The sequence below is a fragment of the Eurypyga helias genome, unplaced genomic scaffold (assembly GCF_000690775.1).
Source record: "Eurypyga helias isolate BGI_N326 unplaced genomic scaffold, ASM69077v1 scaffold3150, whole genome shotgun sequence".
Classification (NCBI taxonomy): domain Eukaryota; kingdom Metazoa; phylum Chordata; class Aves; order Eurypygiformes; family Eurypygidae; genus Eurypyga; species Eurypyga helias.
This window is the reverse complement of record NW_010224877.1, coordinates 30,503-51,578: the sequence shown is the minus strand read 5'-3', so window position 1 is coordinate 51,578 and position 21,076 is coordinate 30,503. Positions and strand designations below refer to the sequence as shown.

At 41.1% G+C, this 21,076-nt stretch overlaps 1 protein-coding gene across 1 annotated transcript; it reads right to left on the bottom strand.

Moving 5' to 3' along the window:
- Positions 1-5,669: 5,669 nt before the first annotated feature.
- On the bottom strand, positions 5,670-9,450 carry KCNMB1 (potassium large conductance calcium-activated channel, subfamily M, beta member 1). The gene is made up of 3 exons (XM_010146965.1): positions 9,291-9,450; positions 7,786-7,981; positions 5,670-5,995 (listed from the first exon to the last, which is right to left on the bottom strand). The coding sequence occupies exons 1-3, from the start codon at positions 9,425-9,427 to the stop codon at positions 5,726-5,728; spliced, it is 603 nt and encodes a 200-aa protein (XP_010145267.1). The 5' UTR covers positions 9,428-9,450; the 3' UTR covers positions 5,670-5,725.
- Between the last annotated feature and the right edge of the window lie 11,626 nt (positions 9,451-21,076).

Sequence of the window (21,076 nt, the reverse complement as noted above, 5' to 3'; positions counted from 1 at the left end):
AGTCTATATAGCATAAGAATGACTAACTGGAGGCATTTGTTTGCTGCAACTATTTCATGCACCAAGAAGTGGTAACTATATTCTGTACACTAGGCTTACAGTCTTTTCCTATGGTTTCAGGGTGCTGAGGCTGATACCCCTGATTTAGGAGTCATATGATTAGCAAAAGTAATCTCCAAAATTAAGTCAGGATTTCTTTCTTGATTTACTTTTCAAACCATTGGACATGCTTATTTGTAATGTTCTGGCAGAGAGAAAATCATGCAGGGCTTTAGCAAACTGTAAACTGGTAGGTGCAAGCAGACATAGTTCTTCTTTTGCTCAACCTCCATCTTTGAGCTTTATTGGAGACCCCTCTTTAATATGTTGTATTGTCTCGTTAGACTTTAATGCATATGAATGAAATTTAAGTCAGTTCAAAGAATTTATATAAGAAAGGCCTGGAGTTTGATTGGACTGAACAGCCTGTCTTTATTCAAGTCATCTTGTTCCAAGTGCGGTACGAATACTGTACTGGAGAGATGGAGCCTTACAGAGATCTCTCTCCCCTGCCCCTGTCTGTAATACTCATTTTCTGTTAGCTTTTGGCGCTGAAGTATTTTCAGGTGCTTTCCTTACTTACTCTTGATGCTGAATGCAAAATAACTTTTGGCATGCTGAGATTTTCTGAAAATCTGCCTGGAATTATAAGAGGGAAGAAGTAGAATGTACATCTTAAAGCTGGTTTTCCTAGATAAAGCAATTACAGTAACACATATCTAGCAAAGATGACATCAGATTTTTGGATTTATTACCGATAGAGGTATGTGATCAAAGAGAAAAGGGAACATACCTGCGCTGGTTTAGGTATGGCAGTGTGTGTTTACCCATATGACAGCTTAATTTCTGCGTACATGTCATACAACCCTTCTAGGGAAAGGAGTGCAGGGTGTAATGACACTACCTCTATCTGTTTCAGAGTTGAACAGGTATTTTTAGGAAGCTTTGAAAGAACAGCTTGCCAGTCCTTCAATTTTGGCAAGAATTTTTTTCTTCATGGAAATTTTTTCTAGTGGAGCATAATAATAAAAAATACTTTTTCATCTGTATTTCACTGACTATTTTACGTGGAAGTTGAGTAGAGCCACCTCTGTCTACTCTCTGCTAGCTTTTTCCTTTCTGTTAATGCTCTTGAAAGAGTGGCAAATTGGGGTCAACAAGGAGAAAAACATCTAATACTGCAACTCCCCAATATAACTGAGATTTATCAAAGCTGACGCTTAAGCCTTATAGCAGCACAGTAAAAGAAACCTTCCTCCAGGAGAACTAAACAACAACAAAACCACTACATGCATTTTTACTGTTTACAAATACTTTATGGGTGGGAAGGAAAGGTGCTGTTTCCTCTGCAAACCCTCTAATGTTCCCCTTGTGCCCTCAAGCTTCTGAGATGATTCCCAGTCTTGGTACTGACTGACAACAGCTATGTGCTTATACACCAATCTTGTTTCTTGCACGGGGTTTGTATGGCTGGCCTACACCTTTGTGCCAGCCACCAACCCCCTTTAATGTGAACAAAAGACAACCACTTTTAATTATTTCTCCTGTATTAAAATATTTTCTAACTTCAAGACAGCTTGTAGATTTGGAGTTGCCCAGTTAAGCCCAAGTGCTGGTTCTTCCGTTATGAAAATTGCCAAAAGTAAAATAATCTTAGTCATGTGGTATGGTGTCTGAATAGTGAATAGTCTGGACCCCAAATTGGCTTTATGAAGCTTTTCCTCATCTCCTTATTTAAAAACAAACAACACCCCAAACAAGCAAACAAACAAAAAAATACCCCAGAAACCCAAACCAAAAAACACCCCCCTAACCCCCCCGACCACAAGTCAAAGTACCAGGTACTCAGTGGGAAGACTTTTGTTGTCGAGTGCAGCGGGTTTATGCGATGAGTGAAGAATCCTTGGGGACCAGAGTTGTCTTTGTGCTAACTGCCCTGTTGCTGCTCTGAGGATCAGGTAATAAAAATGGCCCCAGTTAGGAGGAAAATTAAATCAAAATTATGAGAGGTAGCCGGAAGGTAGCTGCTGTTGTTTATGTGCACTAAGAGCATGCTGGGGACTCACAGGTGACTTCTTAGCAAATTGGTGTCCCATAGCTTCCTCTTCAGTGGCCTTTGTTCCTACCTTGTCCAAGCTGCAGGGAGGTAATCTTGCTAAAAGCTTATGACAGCTGAATCTACCTCATCCAGAAAAATAGCTTCTTGTTTATGGGATAAGCTTCGCTTTACAGCCTCTTGAAATTGTTGTGTGGGTTTTTTTTCTGTTTTTGGTTTTTTGTCTGGGAGAAATGCTAGTTCCCTCAGGAATAGTGCTGGAGTTGTTCTTTTCCATCTTCTAACAGTAGAATCGCCATGTCTAAGCCTTATTTAGTACTGATAAGAGAAACTACTCCTGAGAGCTTGTGCCCAGCACCTGAAAAATAGGACTTTCAATAGTTTCAGCAAAACAATATTATGTATATACACATATAAAGGGCCTGCACAACTGAAGTATTAGGTTCTAAAATCTATTCCGCTTCTTCCTGTGTTCCTTGCATGCTACAGTCAACTCAAGCAATGCTACTGTGTCTAAGCATCAGTGCTGGTGACAGGTAGGTGTAATCAAAGAGGTTTCAAGTATGAACTTCATCTCCACCTGCTTGTACTTCCATTTCCCTTCCCTGGTAGGGGGTTTATTGCTGTGATACACACCTGGATCATCTACTCTGCCTTGAGAAAGTGAGTAGCTGTGTACATCTGCTACTGCAATGGTCACTGCTTGAATTGAAACACTTGTCACAGAAAGCGTTTTGCTGGATCTCTGAGAAATAGCATTTTATTTAAGAGATTTATTGTAGATTTGATGGTATAATCCAATACTAGTTAAAAAAACCAACCAAACAAAAGCCCCTAAAGGCTACATTGTGCTGCTGTAGAAGCATAGAGTGTGTTATTAAAACTTTACTCTCTGGTGAATTACAACTTTTGCAGATGGAAAAAGAACAGAAAAATGTTTACAAAAGCTCAAGAATAATTCTGTAACCTGGCAAACTGTTAAAGCACTTGGCTTTGACTTGAAGAGAAAGGGCAAGTGTGAAGGAAAGAGAATATCTATGACTTTAACATCAAACTGTCAGATGTAGAAAATGGCAAGTGCTGTATACATGGGGAACATCTTATTTACAAACAAGAACAGAGTTCTGTGGTACCTGTATATTTTGTGTTTGTTTTCTACATTAGAATATTTGGCTTTTTGCATTTGAATCCCCTGCTTCATTTAGGCAAAAAACGAAGCTGAGTTTGAGAGCCCAAAATAATGGAGTTTCCTAATTTGTGTGTAGTTTTACCCCTGCACTAGCTGTTTTCACTTGGAATATCTCCTGCCCAAATACGAGATGTTACTTTATCGAAGAATAAAATTTGTGTAAGGTTTTTCTTCATGTACTTGCAATACGTACATGTTGGAGGGAAATAACTGTTTTCATGTAATAATCGACTCGCTTTATTTTTGGTAGAGGTAAATCTGGAGACACAGCTTGCACTCTACTGCTCTGAGGAGAGGTGAAGGGGATGTGTCTTTAGGGGGTGGTCTCGGGAAGCCAGTGTGAGAGTTGGCAGCAGCAGCTCCAGGTCCTCACACTTTGTGCTGAGTTCTGAGCTCAGCAAGATCAATGGCATCAGCTCCTCCGAAGCAAGTTAGTGACTTGTGAGTGGGGCAGTGGGATTACCGCTGCAACTGCAACATCCAGCCTTCATTCATCTCTGCTGAGCTGGGAGGGGAGCAAGGTGGCGGGGCTACTGGTTTCCTGGGCTGAGTGTAAAGTAGTCACGCACAAGTCCTAGTTTGCAAACTGGATACTCTAAGCTGCTGAAAACTGAAATTTGATGTAAAGATTTGAAAGTGCCTGTTAAGTAAACCTATCCATGTACAGCTAGCTTGTTCAGCTCCTTTGGTACCAGTACAGTGCGGTAGCTTCAACACATATTTCCCTGTCTGATTACAATGTTCTGAAGCGCTTCCCATACTCCTGTCTCAGCTTTTGGTGAACTGAAAAAACAGAATCTCTTCCCCTCTTCATCCCATTGGCAAATATTTTGGTGACCCAAAACAGCTGTACTTGTGCCAGCTGCATGCGCGCTTTCCTGAATGAGAAAGATCAGCATGGGATGTACACGCAGCTTTAGTTGCATTTCATGGAAGTGTTGTGTGAAGATGTAAATACCTTCCTCCTCCTTGTGAAAATGATTCCCCTCCTATATTGGGGTTTTAGCCTTTTTTCTTTAACAGCCCCCTTTACACTGACTGAAATCTTAAGCACTAGAGCAGGTCATTTTTTCTCTTGTAGATTTCTAATAGATAACCATTTGGATTTTGCATGGTGAATGGGTGTTGCTGATGTTAACTGCTGTTTTGTACTATCCTGGTCTAATTTTGATTTGCTGACCATGATGAAAAGCAAACTGATGCTGTTCCATTGTAATGTTAGAAAATGCACATAATAGGTTAATATTTCAGCCTTCCTCTCTCTTACAATAAACAATAGAGAATTGTACCACATTAATGATGATAACCTTTTTCCACTCCAATTTAATTTTATTTACAATTTAGATTTGTTTCTAAGCCCTGAAATTTTCCTGTGAATGATAGTTGAAGTGGTTCGTCAGCTGTGTGATGAAAAGGCTTGTACAAGTTGTGTCCCCAGTGCCAGTCAAATACAGCATGTGGGAAGTATCTTTGTGTTCCTGTGGCCAGCAGCAATTTGAAAATTGGCTGAGAGGAACAGATTTATTTTTGGAGACCAGGAGATGTGTCTATACATGCATCAGAGCATTCCTGAGAGTCCTGGCGCTCTCACAAATTCACAAATGTGTCTGTTGTGAAATACCTTTGTGCTAGGCATGCAAACTTCTGTGGTTACGTTAGATTACTGTATTTATTAGGACATCATAATTATGTTCTTTATATCATGACTTCCTTTCCTTAACAATTTTGTCATATATGCAAGCGGCAGGCAGGTAGCCCTCCTTGAGTGGTACGCTTATTTCAAAGTAAAGCAAGGCTAACCTTTGAGTTAAATACAAAACCTGAGTTTGAATATAAGCATCTTTACTGTACCCTATACTTCATGCATATAATTCATTATATACAATTCGTGTTACATGTTTAAAGTGCAGATTTTAATATCTGTGTACTTCTTGTTTGTGGGTGGTTTTCCCCCTCTGCTTTCTCAAAAGCAGAGAGATCCATGATAACAGATACCTCCTTGGACCATAACAGAACTTCTGTTCTCAACAGACGAGTGTGCCATATACTGTATCGGTAATGAAGTATATAAAGGGAGTCAGCCAGTAACGATTTACATGGATCTGACACCACCTGGTCTCAGCCAGACAGAAAGGGACCCTGCCTAAAATGTGGAACAGGAGTTCACGACTAAACTTGAATTGTAGCTTTGTAAAGCAACTGAACTTCAGCCCAAGGAAACAATAGTAACTTAGTCTGTGTCTTAGGAGGTATTTTCAGGAATCAATTTTATTTTTTTCTCATGTAATGGATTGCCATCCGTAGTGGGTGCCATTCAGTTTTCTGGAACGCTTGCCCTTGGATTGACATCTGGTATAGTAAAAGTCACAAAATGCAGGTAAAGACAGGCAGAACAAAGTCACTTTAATATCTTGCAACAATCTATACTAGATACCTATTTTCTACTGCCATGCAGAAAGAACAGAAACATACTGACTAATTTTTACCAGAACAATAATTAGACATCCACCAGTAAACAGGAGTGTAGGCCAAAGGAAAGCAAAGAGGAGGTTTCTTGGGGGATAAAGTCTGCTTAAAATGGCATTGGTCTGGGTTCCTCCTGGGTCATAGTAGCATGGGAAAGTCTGGTATTTTTTGAAATTGCTTGCAATTGTTTCTATTAGTGCTTTAACTTCTTCAGAGTTCTTCGACTTGCTTGGGACATAGGAGCACTGGAATAAGAAATCAAGGTGATTAATGGATACTCTTGTTGTTGAGTCAGATTGAGTAAAACAAACATACTAGTACTGACAAAAACTGCTGTGGATTGGCCAGCATCCCTGGAGATTGTCTTGGTTTCCTTATGTCCATAACCCATTTGCCAAGCTTTGTGTTTTCTGTCAGTGTGTGTGTGCACCCAGTCTGCAGACTTAGAGATTGGAGTAATGTGTGAAACCAATAATACACATGTGCTCAAAACAAAACTGCAGTCTTTGAGTCTGTCACTTTATTATTACAGTGCCAAGGTTCCTAACAGCTTCCAAGCACCACCACAGCAGAAAGGAGTTAGTTATGCAGAAATCCTGGCTTATCAGTGTGCAGGAGAAAGAAGCTGCTTTGCTATGCGCCTCTGCCGTAACTAGTAGAAAAGAGGAAAGCGTGGCTGTTGGAGGCTTCCTACTTGTCCTTGTAACAGAGAGCTATTTTGACCTGTAGTAATAATGCAAAGTTATTTAGTTTTTGCTGGAAAGACTTTGAGGCCCTCTTTGTTGGTTTTATAACAGTTTATTTTCTGCAGTATTGTTTTGCATACATAATAATGCTTCAGCATCTTAAGCTGGAAACTGGTTTAGGCAGAAATGGGATGGTTCCTGACTTTAAGGCTTCTATTTGCAGTAATGCAAGCAGTAGGTAGGAAATCAGCAAATTGCCTCCTCTTGCAGTGAACAAGACGCTTGTTTTAATCTACAGTGGATAATGTCTGCTTTGCCACTTCACTGTATGTAGCTTTCCCCTGGATACAACACTTTAAGCTGTGTGAAACTCTAACCTGCATGATGTTTTTAAGATGATGAGCATGTCTGTGTTGGATTCTGAAAGTGCTTCAGTCTTGGGCATCCAAAGTCTGAATTTTACTTCAAGTCCCCTTAGAGTGGTGAGCTGGAATAAGTCCTCTGTAATATTTGTGGTTGGAACTGAACTAAACCTGACCTTCCTTGTGACATGTACACCCTGCTCCTTCCCCTTCCCTCACCTTATATACACTCTGCACCCACGTTTCTCTCCCGCTTATGTTCTGCACTCATCCTCTGTGAAGAGATCCCTAAAAGACGACCAGGGGACCTCTACCACCATACCCAGTGTCTGTGTTGCACAGATGCTTCCTGCAGTGCCCCTGCCTTCTCTTCGAGTCCAGGTTTCTACTGCCATGCTGGCCAGAAACTGTTGCAGACCAAACCAAAAACAAGTATGTTTTCTGGGTGATCACTTTCTAAAATTAATGGTTTGTGTCTCCTTTGTATCTGCAATGTGTGTCATCTTCCTAACAGCACTGTCCCTTGTTTCCCCTTTCTCTGCTTTCTTTATTCCCTGCTTCCTATCACACACCTAAAATGGAAGTAAAATTGGGATTTCTGCTCTTAGTTTGGACACTTTTTTACCTTCACATCTCTCCTGTGATAATTTAACAAGCAACTGAACAAACCACAGCTTATCAACTATTTCTTACCATTGGTCTTCAGCTTGGAGACTTAAACATTTTTAAATGTTCATAAATATTCATTATTGGTGTAATCCTTATCAATTACTAACTTAATATTTGATGTAGCGTCTAAAGCAAAATCCAAAATGTGTAATTTTTGGAATAGTTAAGAAATGCCTTGACCTAAGCACAGGCGTTAACATGTAAAAGATGAACAACAACTACTCTTGCTGTGTTGCCTGGTTTGAAATGAAACAGCCCTTCTCCTCAAAGGTGTTACACAGCAGCAGAGAGTGATCATTTAACCCATGTTGCAAGTACCTTAGGATTTCTTCGCAGCGTATCTTCAGTCTGATACAGCATAACCTCTTGTCCCGAGGCTGTCAGATTAACCCACACCTCTAGGCAGGGGTAAGGAAAGGCATCCTCATCCTCCAAGCCGTCACTGTTTGGGCAGAGAGCACTGTCCTGGATGTTGGCTTTGAGTAACTTGCACATGGTTTCTGTTGTCCAAACACTGCAAAACCAAAACAAAAGGTATTGCTTTTCAGGGTGTGCCCACCCCGCAATGATGGCTGCATGCGGAGAGGGGCTGCCATAGGAAAGCTGTGCCGGAAAGGGTTCGTTGTGTTGTTGCTGTTTGTCATGCAGTCTGTGGTTTGAAGTTGGACTGTAATCCCTTCTGTCATCAGCTTCAATCCAGCTACAGATTTTGGTGTTTGGCAGTAAATATTTGTAAGGGCAGTACATTTCTGTCTCAGGAATATTTTGACTGATTTCATTCAATAATTCTCTAAATTCAGATGAGTTCCCATGTTTCCCCTTTTTTTTTTTTTTTGTGTATGTGGACATTTGCATAAATAAGTAGCAGCATTTTGCTTGGCCAAAGTTCATTTTTTGCTGTTACTTGTCCCTTTTTCTCAAGAGATACTGATTTATTACTGTAAGCCTTTGCTTACAGCAGTGCACTGACAAAAAGTGAACAAATAGTCTCACTCTAGTTCTTAAACGAATGTTTTTACATGCAGATGGCTGTTGTTACATAATCAGAAGGCTGGAAAATAACTAAATGTGAATTACTCTGTTTTAAACATGTTTTTCAAACCTTTTTGAGCTTAAAGGTGCTCTTAGCAAGAAGAATGAGGTGGATATACTTGCTTTATCAAAAACTTCAGGTGTGAAAAACAACCATACTTTTTGGCTTTTTTTTTTTTTGCAAATTGATTTTGTGTGGGGGGGCAGAACTTGCAAAAAATGAAATTAAAATGTGGGTAATCATAAATTCAGCGTTTGTTCTGCAACATTTGCTGTGGTAGACTGGGCTGTTGAAGGTGCTAGTTTCTCATGATGGCTTATTTGGAAGAAGGATAGAGATTCTTGTCTGAACAATTTTACCATGACTTCTGTTGCTCAAGTTTTTATGGTTTTATTAAAAACAACACACCCTCTTGCACATGGAAAAGCTTGCTTTTTAAGGAAAAAAAAAAAACCCAAAACAAAACTATGCCAGACTTACTTACCAAAGCTTGATAATTAAAAGGTGTGGTTGGTTTTTTATTTTAAATGTTTTGGTTTAGTCTGCTCTCATTCTGGTCATGAAGATGATTGTTCCCTCTTTCTTGTGCTTACCTGGAAATGCCTGGTGAACTCTTGGCACACTTTTTATTTCTCTTCTGTCCTCAGTTGATATGAGCTCTTCAAGAACATATTGTTTATTTATTGTACAACGTACTGACATATATTTTAACATTCTTAAAAACTGTATTTGATGCTGACAGGAAAAAGAAACAGCTTTGTACTACTCATAAATAAATGGCTGGTATTACCTTTTGGTGTAGAATGGCACAATGGTGATCCCAATAAAAAAGTACATCATCATGGAGCATGTGACCATTCCCAGTCCCAGGCACAGGGCTCTTGTCTCCCCTCGCTTCTGTGCAGTCACCAGCTTTTTTCCCAGCATGATTTAGAGTTGTGAAATCTGAACAGTCTCTTTCTGGTAAAATAAAATACAGGAAGAAGAGTTACTGGTGATAAAAACCCCCACAGTAGACTCCTTTTTTACTTTCTCATATTTACCGTTTAGCACTTTCAAGAGTGTGTGTGGAGAGGCTAGGAGAAGGGGTGGGAAAGTTTTGTGAGCAGCCTGATGGTCCTCGGCCTTAATTCAGTCTACGTCATGTTGCTGCATCTCTGAAGTAAGGGATATTGTGTTGTGTATTAGTGAAGGCTGCTTTTTTATTCTATATGAGTCTGAAATGTGGTTTTCTCATTTCAAAAGAGCTGAAATAATCTAAAATTTAGCATTTGGGATGCCAGGTTCTGACTTGTACAAGTTTGTTGTTTGGCCTTTCCCTTTCAGGGATGCTAAAAACTTCATGTCCAGTCACATAGCGGCAAAAACCTACATGTTCTAGATGGAAGTAACATGATGCCACCAAACACAACGGAACAGGATTAGAAAATAGAGCAGTGAGAAGTGCTGGCGGTTCACTGCAAGGACGGGGTCAGGACTGCTGCTGGACTGGTGGGAGAGTCCTGAAGTCCTGGGGAGCACTGAGGGAGCTCAGGCAGAGCTGTCAGAGCCTGAGCTCAGGAGTGACTTGCGTTTTCTCCCCCCACTCCCTTGCCAAATAACATTTTAAATTATCTTGCTAATGCTTTGATAAAGAGAATCTGAAAACAGTTGCTGTGAATCCGTATACCATTAAATTATTATGATTGATGTAGGGGATTAATACATAAATGAGCCATAACAGTCACTGAGAGTTCAGTGCATCACCAGTGTCTGTTGCCCTCACAGCTGTAACTGAAGGTTTGTAGGGTTTTGGGGTTTCATGAAAACATGGTGCAAGCCATAGTTATAAAAAAAGACAAGACTGGGAAGATTTGTGCGGGGATTTTTTTGGGAGAAGAGAGGAAAGCAGAGCAGGAGGAGAAAGAGAAAATACATCATGTACACGCTGAAACATGTTTCAGTCCTGCACTACGTGCAAGACTATGGTGCACAGCTTCATGCAATGGCCAGTGCATTTTCAGGATTTTGGATTCGGGCGTTTGCAGCTATTGAGTGTTTATCCTTATGGGATGGCCTTCAGGGCAGTGTGGTCCTTGTCTAAAGCCACCTGAGTTCAGATAAGCAATGGAGCAAGCACCAAGACGTGAGTTTAGACACGGTGTAAGCCAAGCACAAACCAAAGTTAGCAAATAGGTTAAGCATGCGTAGATGGTCTCCACGCGCCCCAGCCTGCCAGAGCTGGGGTGTTACTTGGGGCAGGGGACAACGGAGTTGGTGAAAGACGAGATACAGACACCATCAGCTTTTGAACAAAAAAATGTGAATACTTTGTTTCCTATGGGTTCTGCTTTTCACTGGTAAAAGTGCCTTACTTTGACTGTTTAATGATCAAAGAAAAAAAAAGTATTTGAACAGGAAATGCTGCTGGGTTTAGACTAATAAAACAGCTGAAAGTTAGTGTTATTAAGAACAAAAACATTGAAGTCTATGGACAATAACACGGCTATGGTTGCTTAGCATACCTTGGGGCTATTTACAGAATTTTAAGTATGTATTTTGAGGTTGCTAGTACATGATATCAAAATGGAAGGCTGTTCTGAGGTGTCCCTAGGAAGATAAAGGAGTTATTGATGTTTTATTTGAAGTGGAATTAAATATGGAGCTGAACAAAATTTAGTATTCCAACAACATCTACTGTGAATTCTGCGTATAGCATTTTGAGGGGAGTTGTTTTTCTGATGATCACGTATAATTCGTTGGCATTGTAAGAAGCATCTTAAGTTGAAAATTGCCATAAGATGAAACTTACCTGCTTACTGGCATTTGAATTTAGTATGAATGTGAGCTAGCACCCTTAAATAACGCTGTATTGTGGGTTTTTTTGGTCTAAGGGGCCATAAATAGAAGATGTGGCATCAAGCACTGTCAGTGTGCTGACACTCTGCCCGCGTACTTGTGTACAGTCACGCAGAGGCCTGTGCACCCTGTAAGGTAACTTGGATGCGTGTCAGTAGTGACTGTTCCTTGGAAACGTGTCATTTCTTTTAGTCTGTGAGGGAAAATTGGAAATAGCATTTTCAAACCTCAAAGAATTAAAAAATATTTAAAATATTGGAACACTGCTACACAGCACCTTAAGACCAGGTGTCCCTGCCCATGGCAGGGGGGTTGGAACTAGATGATCTTTAAGGTCCCTTCCAACCCAAACCATTCTATGAAGACTAATTGATATTACACTGGTTCTCCACCTTTTATGCAGCTTGATCAGAGGGAAAATGGAATGAAGGACCATCCATGTCTCTTGGAGCACAGACCATGTGCTACCTAAGCAGCAGTTCCTTATAACATAGTGGTAAGCTAATGATAGACAAGTGAAAACCTGTGTTGTTAGCAAGAAATTCTCACAGTTACGTGATTAATCTTTTTCATTTTCCAACAGAATTAAAGTGGAAGATTGGTACTGCCACCATGACTTGTGGAAGACTTCTAGGGACCTAGTGCTGTTAATGTCTTCAGTTTTAGATGAACCATGATGTTTACATAGGTGTCCCAGTTATGTTGAGAAATAGTGGGATAATCAAACTCCTTGTTACATGGAAAACAAGAACTGTGGTACCATTAACTAAAGAATTAATTAAGAAATGTAGTTGCTCCATCAGTCTACTTGAGTGTCAGCCACATACGCATTGGAAGTGCCAGTAAGCTCATCCTTCCTAATCATCTTTAAATTGCCAGACGACTTCTTTGAGACATGTAAGGAATTTGTATATGTAAATTGGGACTTTTCACAAATGGCCAAGAGGATTACTTAGCATTACATGCAGTGTTGTTCCCCATCCTGACACCAACTCGGCCGCCTGACCCCCGGGTTCTCTGTGGGCTGCTAGGTGATCCTGTTTGCCTCTGCTCCCTCAGTTCAGATGTCTGCTCTGCCCCAAAGAGAATAAAGACATATAAATTATGCAGAGAATGTTAACAAGAAAGATTGATCTAAAAATATCTCACCGAGTGCTTCTATAAACATAAACGCCATCCGGCTAGGTCGTTAGGTAGTATAAATCAGAGGTTCTCATGTCACTGTTGTGTTGCTGCACCAGATTAGCTGTAAAAGTGGTCCCCAAAACTGAAATGCATACTTCCTGCTGCGTTTTTTTAATGTTTTAAAATTTAGAGGACCAGAAAAATCTTTAACACTGTCATGTATGTGCAGAATAACTTAAGATGAAACCCAAGTCAGTGAAGGAAACCCCATGTGTGGTTTTTTCCTTTCATATATTAATATTCTTATCTTCTTGTGCTGAAGATCCTGCATTTTCTGGCTCTCAAGACTGTTGGAAAGGAATGCTATATGCATATAGAGAAACATATTTATTTGGAATTTTCCTATTGTTTATAAGGCTATCTTTTATTCAGATTAAAAATTCTTTTTGTCTGTCCCCTAGCTCTGTCAGTGTATATTATGAGGCATGTTGAAAGAGTTAATTATTTCCTCTGTCCCAGGAAGTCTCTGAGTGTGTTTGAATTGGAAGATGTTGGTGTGTATAATGCAGGTTTCAGACATCTAAATGTCTAAAATGCCTTGAAGACATCTAAATGTATCTTTTGCACTGAGGATTGTGGGGTGCCTCCATAATTATTAGGAAAATATAAGCTCCAAATCTTTTCATAATGTTCCCTCTCCCTAATCATCTTCTTCAGCCTAGTTAAATTATACAGTACATTAGCTGTGCAATTTCAATGTATAATCACTGCATTGACAGCTGCTAGTGCTAATCCTAGGGATGCCATCTGCTCAGTTTTGGAACAGAGTCCCCTGCTTTGATTAGTAGACATCTTTGACACTCGGCAGGAAGTCTCTGCCGCCTCCTCCCCACCTCTTGGAGTTTCCAGTGCTGTGACCTCTGTGAGTTCCGGCAGGACCTCTCTTTTGGGCTGTTCCATGTTGCTGTTCACTTGGGTATGGCAGTATCAGTGACACTGGTGAATTCTTCTGCCAGTGAGTGAGATGAAAGTGTGCTGAATGCTTCTTTCAAACTTAAGTTGGGAATAAATATTAGGTGCGAGCTAGTAATTTGTTTGAGCTGGTTTATCCTACACCATATGGTGAATTTCCAGTGAGCGTTTATGTATTGCTTTTAGATGAGCAGCAAGTGCTAATACCGCATCACACCAAGAGTAGTGATGCAAGTCACCCTCACCTCAGAGGCAACGGGGCCTGGAACCCATTGGCTTTTACTGCCTCTGCATATAAAATAGCCATTTGCTTTCACTACCAAGTGCCAAGTTAATAATCACCTTATTTATTCTCAAAACCACTTTGTGTAGCCAACATAAAAACTGTTGGCTTTTCTGGCTGTGCAAGAGGAGCACAGTATTCATTGCCAGTTTGTTGGCCAAGTATTTTGTGTAGGAACCAGAAGGCAACCATAAGTTTTTAGATCTAAAAATATGAAATCTGTACTGGTGTTGCACAGCTTACATATTTACCAACGTCTCTGAGCAGAATTAGTTTGAACACTCACACTTGCCTACCCATTTCTGTTAGTATTTTAACACTGCTTAGATTTTTTTTCTTTTCTGTTTCAATCCTGCCCTTGTCTTTTTTGCACCCACTGCCCCACTGCTTACAGCCCAGGCAACAGGCCTGAAGTCAAAACTCCGCTTGGGTTGGCACTTGCTTGCCCTCCTGCTCCCTGTTGCCTACTCTGGCAGGTGTACGCAGTCCTTGCTGGTAGCAGCTCGGCCTTTGCCAGTGGTGCTGGGGCCGGGTGGCACCGGGTTTGGTCATTGCCAGTTGGTAAGAGCCCATTACTTAAAAAACATTCTGTGCATTACTTAAAAAGCAAATACTCTGTGTGTTACAGAATAAGGTGATGCTGAACCTCGATGGAAATGTGCACAGAAAAGGCAATTCTGCCATGTACTCATGCAGCTGTCTTGGAAGCTTCTGCAGCAATATTTTGGCTGTGTAACATGATACAACTACATTTATTTTATGAAACGTGCAGTATCCTTTTGCTTTATTAATGAACTGGTTACCTGGTGTGACGCTAGAATGAAGGAAAGAAGTTAGCTTTTTAGTTTAAATACCTATGCAGTTATTTAAGAGTCATCTGTTCACATTTAAATCTGGTGGCTATTAAAAAAAATCAAGTTACTTGCTCAGTTCAGCGATTCTGAAATCCTCCTAGTGCTTCTTTTGGATTCTGTGCAGTACAGGGCTGCACAGAATGAATACATTTGGGTAGATTTCAGGGAAGCCTGAAAGAGTTCAAGTGCTTGGTTCCTCTCCAACTTGGAGGTAGGCAAGCACAGCCTATAAAATAATGCTGAACTCCCAAAGCTCTGGAACTCAGAGTGTATTTACCATACAATTAATAAAAGCTATGATCTTATATAGGCTGCAGATTCCTATATTGTGAAAATATTACTTTCTATTTACTGATAATTATGGAGAATTATCAGATTGCATCCAGTTAGAAAAGAGAGAACAACTTAGCCCTCCCTTGCTGCTGAAAAGTTATCTGGGCTGTCCTCCATAGTGCTGCAGATTTAGAGATCGTTGCTTCCAAAAATGTGCTTTTCACAACCCAAAGCTATTGCATGCTCCCAAGAAAAAACAGTTGCTTAGTAATATACTTACTGTTTTTGATGAAATGCTTCTTTCTCTGATGAGAAAACTTCTGTTACATGGCGGACTTGAGATAGTAGTGGAACTTAGACCTGAAAAGGATTTCTTTTCCCCCCCTTCCCTGTACTTCTCTGGGTTTGCTTTGCTGTGGCTGAACTCCGAACTTAGTTCCCCTATTACAAAGCTTTCTGTAACCATAAATGGTAAGGTATGAAAAAGCACTGTCCTTTCTGAGATTAATTGCTGAAAACCAGGAAGCCACAATACTAAGACGAACTACAGTTGAAGAGACTGAGTTTTCTCACACCCTAAGGCCCCTTTACCCATATCCCAGTGGATTTCTCCTAAGCCATGGTCTTACTCCTCTGGTACAGCTTTTAGTGTAGAAAACTTGATCGTCCCTTTGAGTAAGATTTAAGGAATTGACGAGATCAGTGACTAGTGGTACTGAATCTTAATACCTAAGCTGTTATCAGCTGTGTGTGAATGCTTTGTTGCCACTGGTGTTGTTCAGTTTGGATGCAACAGGCTAACATTCTGACTGTTCATCAGACCCCTATGGTCAAGAACAAGGCATCCATCGTGCCATAGGTACATGTGTGAGTGTTCCAGCATGTTCCTACAGCCAAAAAGCCAAGTCTGCTTCTGGGACATAGAAGGAGATGACTCTTAGCACTGAGCTTCAGAGTAGAGCTAAAGTAACAAATGAGTTAACCCAGTGAAAGCATTGAGAATGTTCAGAGCATTGTAAACGAGTAGGATCCCCTCCACCCTGCTTTAGGTATCTAATAATCAGCTGTTTCACTGTAAAGCTGGTCTTCTGGGCTTGCTTTTGATAAAAGATTTGAAGTTGGCATGTTCAGATAGTTCATGCTGTCGGATGATAACATGTGTCTCCCCCCAAAGGACCTTTTCTATTATTATTGGTGCAGAAGAGAGCACAGAAGCTAACTTGGATTTAGATAACTGCCTGTTAGACATTTAAAGCTAAGTAAGATGAAGTCTGCTACTATCATCTAGATTGGAAAGATTTATGATTATAGTAATTTTTTAATACTTGAGAAGTGATGTAGCTAAATCTAAAGGATGATGTTTGAAGGTTGGAAAGAGACCCTTATGAACAAAACTTATTCCCAGATAAAATGGGATCTGGTTCAGTGGAGGTTTTCTATCATTTGATACTTAAGAAGAAAGACTGGGTATTTCAAAGATGCAGGCTCTGGCTCAAGCAGAAGTCATGCTTTTAATGAGGAATTTATTAGAAGTGATTTTTGGGCTGTGTGATTTTGGGGTCAAGGTAGAAGACAAGATAACCCCCACTGACAAAAATTCATGAATCTCCAACTTTGGCTGTCTCTTCTGCCTGTCTTCTGTAACTCTGATGGCTAATACACATAAATCAGTTTTTAACTGCTGCACTAAGGAGTTCTACCACAAAATTAACATAAAACTTGTGGATTACACAGGCAAAACGGAGATTACGTTTCATAAAGTCTCAGTGTACTGAAGGAGGAGCTGGCAGAGTGCTTTGGCTCAGTTTTTATTTGAATAGACAGAAGCTATGCTCCAAGTCTGGTGCTGTGCATTACCTTTTGCTTGTTTCTTTTCTGCTCAAGTATGCTGCCGATGTACGAGTCCAGGTGGCAACGGGCTCTTGGAGAATAAACCCAATAAAGTAACGTGGATGTGCTGCAGGGAGGTGCTGTGCTGATACCCACTTCTAGCCTTGGGGTATTTCAGTGTGCCACGGACCTGTGCAAGGATGCACATGCGTGAGAGCTGTAGCAATGGCAAGCCAAATGTTTGTTGGATTATAAACTGTAATACTGCATAACAGTCTAAAATAGCCTCTGTCTTGTTAAAATCACATAGAATATTTTATTTTTTGGCAACTTGAGGGGAGGGAGGAAAAAGGAACAATCTGGTGATTGCGATCACCATGCGCTTTTACGCTGGTGCTCCTTTTCCTTGCAGGAGCTGCAGCACTTGCACCCCTCCTCTGGCCTTGCTCATGCCTGTCGTGGTGGGACACCATGACCCCACTTACCTGCTTGTTCAAGACAGGATTTCACAGGTCTTAGAGGGGCATGGGACCAGCTGTAGCCTCTGCGTGAGGACCTGCTGAGGGACGCTAATGCCCTGCTGACTTGTAAGCTCCGTGAGTGGCGATGCAGTTTCTACTGACCTTACACAGACGCAGAGGGGAGCTGAGTTGTCACTGCTGGAAAGCCCTGGTTTCTTAAGGTGCTCTCAGAGTATGGGTGGCAGAGCACATCAGGGCCAGTTAGGGTCAGCTGGAGCTAAAGGCAGTAGCTCTTGTTGGTCTAAGATTCTTTTCAAATGCTGGCTTCTAGCCAAGATGATGAATTTTGCACGGGCCTTCCCAAGCCTAGCTGGAGGTGCTGTTTTAATGTTTGATTCCTAACTGCAACTGGGGGAAGAAAGAGCTAAGATAAACTATGCCGAAGTAGGGTTTCTGAGTTTCAGACACTGTTTTGAATCCAAACAACTTTCTTTTCTGTGTCCTACTTCTCACTGATTTTATTCCAGTGTATTAAACCCTTCGGCCAAGGCCAAAATAAATTAGATTTGAGGGATAATTTCCCAAGTTTATTTAAAAAATGAGCAGTGCTTCACTTGGAAAAAAACTTCTGTGACTAAGTTAGTGAAGTATCTACATGTATAATGACCAGTATCTTAATTGTCTTTGGCTTCTTGCAGTTCTGGGGAAATATTGCTGTGCAGCTACTTCCTCTGTAAGTCATAGTGGAAATAAAAAGCATGGGAAAGAAGGCATGTGGTTCTGAAAAAACTTGTGTCGACATGAGCATACAAGGATTGTAGCTCTGTATTGTAAATAAAGATGTGAAGGGACTGTAAAGTTGACAGCAGTGGTAGAGGAAGCGTTTCTGGTGTTCATTTGCTGTACCACTCTAATGGGCACTCAACCCTTTTCCCCTGGGTCCAACACCTGCATTGTGGACAGCTCTGTTCAAGCTCCCTTCTGTTTCTAGTTGGGTCTGGTCATTGCACGTGTGTTAATTCAGAGGACTCTTCACCCTCCCAAGGAATTGGACTGACTTGGCTGTAAGTGTGAAGAGTCAAGGAAGCTCAGGAGAGTCTGGTTCAACCCCACGTGCTACTGAACGGTGTGTTCCTGAGACATCATGTGAATTCAGCTTCTTTGGTGTTTGCAGGTGACGTGTTATGCTGTCCTGTGTAGCAGGTGGATCTTGCTGGCACTGTGTCTGTAGGCTAGCAGAAGGGATGGGAATTTGCAAGCTGTAACTTCCCTTTTGGTTCTAATGCAAAGAGCAGTTCAGGAGTTAAAAAGGGAGGCGAAAGAAACCAGTATCTCTTACTTGGCCAGAACTGCTTATTCCATTCTTCTAAGCTAATCATCCGTAAGGGTTGTTTTCATGTTAGGGCAAAAGGAAAACTTAATGGCTGTGAGGCAGAGCCAGTTTAATAAGTATCGCCGTTTTATTTCCAGGACTTTCTGTTGCTTCTGAAGAATCAGTGAGCTGTGAAATGAGAACAGTTGTTTGGATCTTCAGAGAGCCCCGCAAAGTTATTAGCTCCCCCCTTCTGAATTGGAACATATTCATAGTGTAGTCCATTGCCATTTTTAATGGGCATCATAAAGAGAAGCTGTGGCTCTTGAACAAGGAACAGTCGCATATTAAAAATGATAGGAGTCAGGAGGAGGATGTCCTGTGTTGACATGTCTAAATTAGGCACAGGCAATCTTTAGGACTCAGCTACTTCCTTTTAAGTAACTAAATTAAAAACTGTTTATTGGACTCACCAGTTTCACGAGGGCTGCGAGAGTCCTCAGAACTTGTCACATAAGTACATAAACAGGAATTGGGAATTGTCTGTTTGGCCTCTAACTTCACAGCATGGTGGCGATGCACTTGTGATGATGCCCCGAGTGGAAGGTTGCTGTGCCTCCCTGCGATGCATTGTACCTGTAGTAAAGCATAATGCTGTGGTAGGACTTCATTTCTCTCTGAAGTCACTGGGAGCTGTCTTACTACTGTGTCTCGAAACTGAAGTTACAGAGGATGCCTAACTGTTCACTGGATCCAACTCGGTGGGTACATACTAACTCATTTCAGAGAGTAAGTGCATGGTTTTCGATCAGCATAAGTACATACGCTCTCTTCTCTGTTTGGGTCTTGTATGTGTAATCTTCCTAATAAAGTTATTCCAGCTAGAGGAGCCCTCAGTACTTTAAAAAACAAACAAAACCAACAGCAAACACCGCAAAAAAGCCCCAAACAAACCAAACGCTGAACAGCCCCTGTTCCCGCATTGTACAGAACTTTAAATTGTGACTTTAGGTGTGTTTCAGAGAAGGAGATGGCTATTGTTTATCCTTGCTGTACAGCTGGGCACAAGCAGGTAACTGCCTTTGGCGAGCAAAAGACAGTCAGATGATGGGGTTTGCCAAGTCTCTGCACTGTGCTCTGTCCAGTTTGTAGTTGGAGGTACAGGGGACGTGCAGGGGTTGCTCTGAGACCGTGGCCTCCTCCACCTTACTCCTGTCACAGCCACTCGTGCTATCTGACAGTTACATGCTTGACTGTGGTGACAATAGCAGGCAAACCTGAATAACAAATTTTCAGCATGGTTAGGAATTGGTGCTCGCTGCTTTACCCAGAATGTGTCTCGGGCATGTAATGTATCACATGACGCATGACGCTGACAGGAACTTGATGGAAAAACTGAGTAGTATCTGATTTCGGGTAAGCAGAAGCTGCCAGGAACATAGACTCATGTTCAGGTAAACCACATCATGGAGCAAATACAAGGTCTTTCCTGATCTTGCAAACTTAATACAGCAACTGTCTGTTACAATTAAGTATGAAATAGAGTATACAGGTACCATGTGCTCATCCTGGGGTACATAAGCATTGCCAAATAATCAGGGCAGATGCTTACCTAGTTTGGCATGGAGGGCTGACTTTGATAGAGTTGTTACTAGTGGTCTCTGCTGTCATCTTTGAAACTGTTTTTTGCAATGAAATAGGTAAATTACTATTCCTGGACCTTGTGTCCTTTTTTACTAGGCTAAGGCTATTAACTGCATTAATGAAAAGCTGTTTTGTAATGGAAGGCACTTGCTATATTGGCTGAGTATGACTCAATATGTAGTCTGACCAATGAAAGGAAAATTTTCTTTCCCCTGTGTCAGATAGGTCTCCAGAGTGGTAAAATGTAGGCAGGAAAAAGAAGAAATGTAAAGAAGCTTTCAAACAAAACAAAAGGTATGGTAGTCTCTGTTAAGTAAGCCTACAGGAATGTTATTTCTGAGCAAATGAGTAGATTTGTATAGTACTGCATAGAAGAAGAGATCAGTGTTGTTAGGACTTATTCTCTTTTTACTTTTTGAAACTAAGAGAAGCTCCAGTAATTCTGCTTAACAAACCCTGGGTAGCCATACGGCTGTGTGCGGTCCAACAAGTTCTGGGTATGGCAGACCTACTGCATATGCAACTTGCCAACGAGCACCTTAACATGTACTCCTGCATGATTTGATTTACTGTCTAAGTTCTGGATATCAAACAGTCTGGTTGTAGTGGGTCATATAGAAATGATAAAACCTTTTATCCTTTTTGTCTTAAAGGAGAAAACCTGTGTTATGGGGAGCCTGGATATTGGTAAGTTGTGTGCAAGGCATATACCATACATGTATCCTATAGGTATTATTTTATTGTTATCAAATAATACTTTGAAATTAGGGCAGGTGGAATGGTTCATGTGAATTGCCTGTTGAAATCCCACAGCTGGAGGAGCCTGTTGCTGTCTTCTATGATCCCTAGTGCCATTGCTCCCTGTGCTGGGAGCTCTGCTCAGATCTGTGCTGCTGCTGTTGTGGGCTGGGTAGATGAGGGAGGGAGATGCTTCCTACCTCTTTGACTGTGTCCGTGCATGGACACCCTTACTGTTCTCACACC